This window comes from Selaginella moellendorffii, unplaced genomic scaffold (genome assembly GCF_000143415.4).
Source record: "Selaginella moellendorffii unplaced genomic scaffold, v1.0 SELMOscaffold_76, whole genome shotgun sequence".
Taxonomy (NCBI): Eukaryota; Viridiplantae; Streptophyta; class Lycopodiopsida; order Selaginellales; family Selaginellaceae; genus Selaginella; species Selaginella moellendorffii.
In genome coordinates this window covers 240,780-250,597 of record NW_003314337.1, presented here as the reverse complement: position 1 = coordinate 250,597, position 9,818 = coordinate 240,780, and the positions used below count along the sequence as shown (strand labels likewise).

General features: G+C 37.6%; 1 protein-coding gene across 1 annotated transcript; it reads right to left on the bottom strand.

The window, feature by feature from the left end:
- Positions 1-6,179: 6,179 nt before the first annotated feature.
- On the bottom strand, positions 6,180-8,604 carry LOC112341103 (pentatricopeptide repeat-containing protein At2g35030, mitochondrial-like). The gene is made up of 2 exons (XM_024660610.1): positions 8,464-8,604; positions 6,180-8,285 (listed from the first exon to the last, which is right to left on the bottom strand). Exons 1-2 carry the CDS (start codon positions 8,602-8,604, stop codon positions 6,180-6,182), a joined length of 2,247 nt encoding a protein of 748 aa, XP_024516378.1.
- Positions 8,605-9,818: the final 1,214 nt, after the last annotated feature.

Below are 9,818 nucleotides of genomic sequence, written 5' to 3'. Positions count from 1 at the left end.
ACAAATGGATAAACAAAAAGGGTGAATAGGTAGCTGAAAGATTATTTGTGATGTTATGTCTTTAGAGACTAAATTGATTGGGTAAGTTATTTCAGACTTGTGAAAATGTGCTATAACAACTCACAACATTTGAGTATCGAGGTGAGTCCATGGGAAGTCATAAATGGGTGAACTATTGAAAGTCTTATAAAATTCAGTGTAGTTGAGTATCATGGAAAGTTACCTGCAATAGAGATGTTCATGGCAGAAAAACTTAACATTTGGAATCTAGTGAGGGATTCTTTGGAATAAGCTAAATACTAAATATGCAAACCAGAAGTTCCAACCTAGGGACAAGGTATGGTTGAACACCAAGAACCTAAAGTTACCAAGTGGGATTAGTCGGAAGTTGACCCAAAAGTAAAATGCATGTATTTCTGGAAATGAACTAATCTTGAGTTCCTTAAGCAAGTTAACAAGGCCTTATTAGATTGAGGCTCAAATTGGTAAAAATGGTTTATCACTTCTAACTTCTTCGAGAGATGGGGAAGATGCACCATGTGTTTCACGTGAACTTACTCAAGTTGTACTTTGAGGATCTATTTTGCAAAGACCAAGTAAAACCTTTTACCCAAAATTATCCAAGAGAAAGAGGAATACAAAGTTGAGGCCATCCTTAATGAGTGCAAAAGCAAATGACAAGGATATAAGGTGAGGGAGTTCTATGTGAAGTGGAAAAGATTTCTACATTGTGAAGTAACATGGGAACTAAAGGAAAATTTAGCAAACATATGAGATCTAGTAAAGGATTTTTTGCAAGATAAAACTCTATATACTTATGCAAAGTTCAATTAAAGTATCCACTTGTGAAATTGAGCAATATCATGTGTTGGGACCCAAAGGCATGTTGAAAGTAAGCTAATTAGCCTAAGTTAGCTAAGATAACTAGGTATAGGGAGCTACTCCTAACTCTTCGTAGGGATGTCAAATCTATAAAAAAATTCTACGGAAGTTGGGTTCGAGTCCTAACCTTTAGCTAAATAAGGTTGAGTTAAAATCCCAACCCTATACTAGAGCATGGTAAAGGGTATAAGGACACCTATATCCTTTAGTCATGGGCTCTTAGTTGGGGAGGCTAACTTATACACACTACTAAGTGGGGGAATGCCCCTGTAGACATGGTCAACAAATTTAGGACTAAAAAGAGACATTTGATATGGGTATTGAACTTTTTTTATGGGTGGTAGAATTGTAAGGAACTAACTCCCAAGATGTCATAGGCTAAAGGATCCTTGAAATCATAATCAAAATGATAAAGAGTTTACTGGATGAAACCGAGTTCAAAATTGAATTCAAGACTGACTCCAAGACCAAGTTTGAGACCAAGTCCAAGACTGAGTTTGATACTGACTTCAAGACTAACTTCATGATTGAGTCCAAGACTAAGTTCCAAACTGAATCCAAGATCCAAGATTAGGTCAAAGACTAAGTCCAAGGGCAAGTCTGAGACCAAGTCCAAGATCAAGTCCAAGATTGAGTCTGAGATCGAGTCCAAGATTGAGTCCGAGATCGAGTCTGAGACTGACTTCGAGATTAAGTCCAAAACCGAGTCCAAGACCAAATTCAAGACTATGTACGAGATTTGAGATCAGGTCAGAGACTAAGTCCAAGGTTGAGACCAAGTTCGAGGTCCAGTGAAACCAAGTAGGATCAAGTAGGACCATGTAGGAGCTGGTACAATAAACAGGAACTTTAGTAAAGAAATTTAATTAATATTAAGGTAGTGGTGGTCAGCTAAACAAAGTAAGTTAGCAAATTGAAAAAGAAAAAATTATGGCTTACATCTTGGTAGAATATAGGGGTAGGAACATAAGTACATTTATCACCATAGATTGAGGTTTAGTATTTGCTCTTTAGCAAGCATTTCCTCACACTTTATTTTGGATTTTGCTAACATTTGACAAATTGCTTAATGTCTTGGCTCCCCACTACTTAAACAATTTCAATTTTATAATATATTATTTTCATTAGGCACTTGAGGTAATTCAATCTATGGATAGTGTGTTAGAGCAAAATAGTATTCAACATTAGGCTTGTGAAAGCCTTCAAGTTCAAAGTCTGTGCCAAATTCTTCACCAATGAATGTAAGTGTAGAAGAGCAATTGGATAAGACTAAAGCTAAATAAGAATACCTATTTATTTGTGAAACTTTCTTTGATCCATATAAAGAAGTCTTTTGAAAGAAAAATCTCTAGTATTTTATTCATATTAATTATTTGTTGTGTGTTTCTTGTTAAAGTTATATATGTAAATAAGTAGTGAGCTTTATTAATATTTTAAATTATAAATAGATAAAAATTTAGGTTTAATAACCTTATTGTACAAGTAGAGTAAACATAAAACTATAAAACAGTAGTACCCTCTGTTTTTTAGTTTAAACTCTAAGAGCACCTTAATTCTAAAGAGGATTCTAAATTATTACTAAAAAATATTATATTAAATATAATAATTTATTTAAAGAAATAATTTACTGTGTATTGCATGTACTAGTGCTTAGTTTGTGTGTTATTCCTATTTATTAATCTTTTTAATCTAATGAATAATTATAATTAAAAATATATTAATAGTTTATAAACACAAGATTAATCTTATTTCTTATCAACCATTAAATGGTAGAATAAACTAAAATATATTAGGAAGAGTTTAGGAAAGTTTATAAATTATAAAAAATGTTTATAAATCATAAATACAGTTAGATAGTAGAATATTTTAGAATATCCAAGTATATTTTAGAAATCCACTACCACTGCAGTCCCCCACAGGTTTTCTTAAGCAAAAACAAATTTAATAAATAAATAAAATACTTTATTAAAATTTAATTATAAAATAAAAATTTATAATTTTTGAAAACTTAAATTTATTACAGCAAGAAAAAGGTTTATCACACATATTTATATGAATCACAAAGAGTAATTAATAGATTTGTATGTGATTTTTACTTAGTAATCATAGATATTCCTCATAAAACTCTAATTGCCATTATTTTTCTAAATTTAACTGTTAAATTCCTCTTATCAAAGTAAAATATAATATCTCTTCAACAAAAATAATTAATAATAATTAATGTTCTAAACTAAGAAAAATGATGATAGTTGTGTGTTGCATTTAAAAAATTAATTATTCTTTATAATTATCTTAATTTACTTAATCTTTAAAAAAAGTTTCAAGAAGGTTTACTTAAATTTTTCTATTTTATTATCTTATAAGTAATAATGCATATAACCGAGAAAAAAATCAAATAATTTTACAAAATAAATTTATCGTTTAGTAAGTAAGCAATTATAACTGTTGAAAGTATTTGAAAAGATATTTATTTTTATTTGGAGAATATTGATTCTAATTTAGGTACTATATAGTAATTAATGATATAATTTAATTTAATTACTTTATTATAGCTTTTTAAATACTATTTAAGTGTTTTACTTTTTCACTTGTGTTTTGAAATTTTCTTGTTATAGCATCTAAACTTAATCATGTTTCATAGGATATATAGTAATAACTATTTATTATTATATTCTACTTAAATAATTTTTATATTTTTTAAACTAAATTGAATTTGTAAATTATATTACAAAATGATAATAATGATAATCAATATTTTTGACTGTGTTTCCAGAACTCAATAAACTTTCACTTTGTTCCTCAAAAGGCAAGTAGACAAAAGGTAAAAGATTTGTTTCTTACTATCTTATTTAATAACATTTGATTATGAATTTTTTCTTATTTTAAATATTTAAATAATTGGAAATATAGCTGGGTTTGGAGATAAACTATGATTATAAAAAATCAGCTTAACAAGTCCAGTGCTTTGATATCTTCTTCAAAATAGCACTTCTAGATTTGTTGGTCTCACTGCAATAGAGGGTAAACAATACATCATCTTCATCATAATGATATATATTAATGATGATGATATCTAGATGGCTTCACCAGCTTGGGCTCTTATGCATTAGGTGGTTCAAGCTCTCAGCAAGATCACACAGACCTAATGTAGCCAGTCCAACATGTCCCCAACATATCAGAGCAGATCATGTGTGTGTACTGCATACTGCGTGTGTCAGAGTGCTGATGAAGCACCTAAAGAGCATATTGTGTCATGTATTTGCCACCTAAGGCAAAAGGCAAATTATATCCACCTTCCATATAGAGAAAAAAGTTTGCATTACCTCCTCACTGCAGTACTTGAATGGAACAGGATATTTGTTAAAAAATCTAGAGGTTGTCTTTGAGAAGCTGAATGATCATTACCATTGAGATTACAGCATTCACCTTGGACCAAAACAAAACCAAGCGATCACTATTTCCAGATCCGATACCAAATGTTAAAGGACTTCTACACGCTCAAATGCTTGTGATGAGAGACACCGTATCTCGGGCTGTTGTCGATGTGCAAACTCCTATCATCGTGTATCCTCACCACCTGGAGCATTGTCGAGTCTATGCACAAAGGTTGCATTTCCGCCACACCAAGCACACAGTGGGAGATTGTCCAAAGCATGCCTAGTTTTTAATCAGATCAAGCAGCCCAATCAATTCTCTCGCGACAGCTTGCCAGATCTTCGACTCGATGCAAGAAAAGAGCGTCGTTTCATGGAATTCGATGGTCTACACCACAAGGGAGGTCTTCTGGTATACGCTTAGCGAGTGCAAGCTAAGTGCATGGTGTCAAAAGGAGTCTTTCCAGTGTTAATTACTTGAAAAATATTCGGTTTGTGAATGGATTGGGATCAAAGGAATGTGACTGGAGCAAACCAAGCTTGCTTGCAAGTTCTTGGTGCCAGTCCGTTCTACTTCAGTGCAAAGCTTCATATGAGTCGTCCCATTTGCTATTTATTTTGGACCAAGGCATTTGTCAACTTTTAAGGTGGACCAAGTCTTACAATTGCAACGAGCCTTATATGTTCGTTTAAGCTATTCAATCTCCTAACAACTTTTAAAGTCACATGGTAAGCTTTGTCACAGTTTTTATCCCAGGGTTGGGCAACAAACGAATTTATGATTTACTAGGAAAGAGGCTGCTTTCTTAGCTACTTGAGGGATGTGAAAGAGGCGGATGTTCATTAATATTTTGAAGAGCCATGGTAATACGCTTTTGTGCTATCCCCATGGAACTCAGAGTATTTATTTTGCTCTGTATTAAGAAAAATAGCATTAAACCTTAATTAAAAATGAAGAGAAAAGTATAATAGCGGAAAATCTTAACCGTTGGATTGAGGAGTATTCTAGAATATACTTGGATATTCTAGGTACTTTCATAAAAATTAATTAATTGCAACATTATTTAATACAAAAATATTTTTAAAATTTCATTTTTACTTTCAGTAGTTATACTTTAGACTCTTCTTGATTTTATTTATTTTAATTTTATTTTTAATATTTTATTTTAAAAAATTCACAGCCCTCTAAAAACTGATCTAATTGAGTGTTATTTTACAAAAATTGTGTAAGTTAACTCCTGATTTTTAGTGATCTTTGAATTTTATTTTTTATTTTTGTGAAAGAAATTTAAGTATAATTTTTTTTACAAAGTGTTCCATTATATATGATATTATTGTTTTATTATTTATTTATTTTACAATAAAGGAAAAAAGCCAGCACAAAGAATGATATCATACATATTACATTGGACAAAAACTAATTATTAAAGTATAAATTGTTATATTACAGTAATAACAAAGTTTACAAGAAAAACTTTGCCTCAACAATCAAATTCACTAATATTTTTTTTTGGTATAAAGAATGAATTTAAAATAATTTTATTTCTCTTTTTTGTGTAATTTATTTGATATTCATATAGAATAAAAACACATTATAAAAACAGAAATGTTTTATATAACTTTAAAGAAATTTTCAATGAAATTTTACATGAGTGTAAAATTCATGATTTTGTGAATCATGATGCTAAAAACAAACTACTCCAGATGAATGAAGTTCTACCAAATATTTAAAAGACAATTATTTTTTAAAATTAAAAAAGGGTTTTAGCAAGCTATTAGTAAAATAGTGTTTCTGTTAGCCATTTGTCCCAGATGCTATTGCAAAATCTCCACTATCATCTAGCAGTTACGGTTACCTGAGGTGTTTTTGGAACACAAACCACAAGAATATTTTAAAAATACTCTATGGCTTAGCTCTATGGCCTAGCTGGGCTTAGACGTCAAGACGTAGGTGCTGGACAGGAGAGCATACGGTGACGACATGGTGCTGCCGAGGGTGGAGGCACTGCAAGCAGCCGCTGTTGCTCGTTGTGAATCCTCTTGGAGCCTACAAGCAGCGAGAAACGCCATCCAAGTGACTCCATCTGGGACGTAAGGCATGCTTGAGATGAGATCCTCGGCCTCGGCTAGCTGACCCGATCGAGCACAAAGATCCACAAGGCAGCAGTAATGCGCTCCCAATGCTCGGACACGATGATCGTCGGCCATGTTTCGAAAATAGTTCCATCCCTGCTCAAACAGCCCGAGCTGGCCGCAAGCACCGAGAACGCTCACAAACGCTGAATGGTCGGGATCAAACGCCTCGAGGAGCATCCTCGTGAAGACATCAATGGTGTCTCCTCCGTGATCCTGACACTGTGACAAGGCCGTGATCAGTGTGTTCCAGGCGATGAGATCTTTCTTCCCGGGTATGGCAGCAAACATCCGCTTGGCTTTGGTCGTATGCCCGCTCCGGGCATAGGCTCCGACGATGGTGGTCCATGAAACAACGTCTCTCTCTGCCATGGAATCAAAGAGAGCTTTGGCGTTTGGAAGATAGCCGTGCTGCGCGAAGGCCTGGAGAAGCGCATTGCACAGCACGATATCACAGTGAGGAGTAGCGTCGAAGACGTGCTTTGCCTCTTGCAAGCATGCGTTTTCGCCGAGAGCTTGGAGCATGGAGGTGGACGAAACGAGGTCTTTCTCGGGCATTCTCTCGTACAGAGCTTTGGCCTCCTCCATATGCCCTCGCCGGGCATACCCCTGGAACATAACATTCCACGACATTGTATCGTGCTCCGGCATCACATTGTCAAACATATACTTGGCCTCCTCGAGCTGGCCGGTGGCGGCGTAGCCCTGGAGGATCACGTCCAGAGCAACGAGGTTCGTCTCGTGCATTCCATCCAGGACCGTGATCGCGGCCCCAAGATCTCCAGAAGCGACGTAGGTGGAGATCATCGCCGTGCAAGAGATCAAATTGTGCTCGCTCATACCAAAGTGAAAGAGCAATACGGCGGACTTAAGGTTGGAGCTTAGATCGTAGGCGCGGATCATTGTCGCCATTGTGGCCATGTCCCAGCCTGGCATTCGTCGAAACAAGCGCTCGGCCTCCTCTAGATCTCCGGCGTTGATCCAGCCGTCGATGAACGCGTTCCAGGAGATGACGTTGCGTTCCGGAATAGCATCGAACAGCCCTCGTGCCTCGGCCATGTGCCCGTTCTGAGCGTATCCAGCGATCATGGCCGTCCATGACACCACATTCCATTCCGGCATCCTTTCGAAGATGGCTTTCGCGTTCTGGAGCCGCCCGATTTGCGCGTGGCCGACGGTCATGATCGTCCAAGAGATCTCGTTGCGCTCCAGCATGGTGTCGAACATGGCGTCGGCTTGAATGAGGTGCCGATGCTTAGTGTAGACGTCAAGCATACAATTCCACGTCACAATGTCGTGCTCGGGCATTCTTTCATAAAGGTCGCGAAATTCCTGGAGATGCCCTCTCTGTCCGTACGCTTGGATCATTGAATTCCAGGGGAAGATGTCCCTACTAGGCATCGAGTCAAAGATTAGCTTTGCTTTTAGCAAATGCCCGCATTGGGCATATGCCGTAAGGATGGCAGTCCATGAAACTCCGTTCTTTTCTGGCATTGCATCGAACACTTCTTTCGCTTTTTTAATATCTCTCACCTGATTGTAAGCCTGGATCATTGTGTTCCAGGCTACAATGTTCTTGTCTCCCATTTTGTCAAACAGTTCGTTTGCTTGATCCGCATAGCCGTTTTGGGCATAAGCGGCGATCATGTTGTTCCAAGAGAAGCGATTCCTCGCAGAGCCCATGCGATCGAAAATCTCTCTTGCTTCTTGCAAGCTCCCGCATCTTCCAAACATCTGGATTGTCAAATTCGCGAGATAGCTGCTCGCTGCACAGTCGCCACTCCGCCGAACTTGACTGTAAATCTCTTTTCCCCGAGACAGATCCCTGGTTTTGCTGCAAAATCGAAGAACCGCCGCGAACTCCTGCTCCTGCTGGTTGATGTTCCGCTGCATTTCCTACGCAACGACCATTTCACTGGACAATTCAGCTGAAATACTGGACGTACACGTGTCTTTTGTGGTCCTAAAGTAGACATGGCCAGATTTTCAAAGCGCAGGCCGAGAAGAAAGTCCGGCTTGTCATCCAGGTCGATAACATTTTATACCGGCCGTTGGTGGTGACTATGACTAGGACAGCTTCCTCTCGATTGCCAAGAGCAGCCCTGCATTCTCCACGACGGGCTCCAAGACCACCAGGAACAGAGCGAGCAATAACCAAAGGGCCTTGTAAAAAGGAGTTCCTCAAATTGAGAAAAAGTGCATTGGTTTGACCCATTTTGCTCCGTTCATCTCTGATTACTCCCTTATTTTTGGCATATTGCATTTGATGTTTTTTATTCCATTTTTAGAATATTATTTATGAATATACTTATAATCTAACGGTTGATATTTAAAGACTTTGAAACAACAGCCTAGATTTAAACACATGACAACGTTTTGTGTTGATTAGGGCAATGGAACAACTCTCTAAAACAGAATCTGGAGAATGCAAAATGTTAGAAAATTGAAAATGGTGCACAGACAAATGCTGCAAATCTGTGTATCATAACGTGCTATAATTCAGATGGGTGGCATTGTTGAGTATGCAAGTTCTGAGCCAAATAATGTTATATAGTATCATGTAATTTTAATTTGATATGAGTTTCAAGGGTGGTATTTTCGTTAACCTATTTTGTGACACTCAACATATGCTTCAGGTTCTGGTGTTCATTGTTTTATAATGTGCTACAATCTTAACTCTAAAAGAAGTTTATTTGACCTGTTTTTTTCCTTATCCTTCTCGGCTTCTCTGGATTGGCCTCACAATTGGAAGACCCTTAATTTGCAACTGCTATAGCTCTGAGTCTTTTGCCACTAAGGGTTCCTACATGGAACCAATCGGTAAATGAAACTATAAACCTGCTCTCCTTCATATGATAGGTCCTACATAGAACCAATCGGTAAACCAATCAAAGATGTATAAGTGTAGCGCACGTGGTTTTGACCCTTTATCCTATGGTGATTTACCATAGGATAACACCACAAAGCGGAACCTAAACACTCTTTGTGCCACGTGACAGATGCCATGTGTCACATACCACGTGTCCATGCCACGTGTCCATAGGAACCCGAGGTTCAGGGCCTTGGGCCACTGAACGAAAGAACGGTGCCAAACTCCCAAGCATGATGCCAAGGAGTGATGGAACTGAACCACGGAGCAACTCCCGAGCATTTAGCCCAAGGAGCAAAGGGACAGGAGCCCGAAGCGACTTGGAACAGTCCTAGAGCAACCAATGCCAGGACCAACACGCAAAACGGAGCCAAACGAAGTTTGGCACTATTTCGGCATACCGGTGGCCTAACGTGAGGATATGGGTACTCCACCAGTTAGCATGGAATGGAACTTGGGCTTAGACCCAAGTCGGACGCAGAACAAGGACAGGCACGCAAGCGAGCACTAGACTATGCCTCAGGTTGGTCGGCCATGCCCAACCTACCCACTATCCCTAC

What these genes read in the sequence shown, in the direction of transcription:
- LOC112341103 (XM_024660610.1), bottom strand. Translation starts at nt 8,604, where the DNA reads ATGGGTCAAACCAATGCACTTTTTCTCAATTTGAGGAACTCCTTTTTA. An exon ending in TTGGCAATCGAGAGGAAGCT is followed by an intron (nt 8,286 to 8,463) that starts GTCCTAGTCATA and finishes GTCGTTGCGTAG; the next exon opens with GAAATGCAGCGGAACATCAA.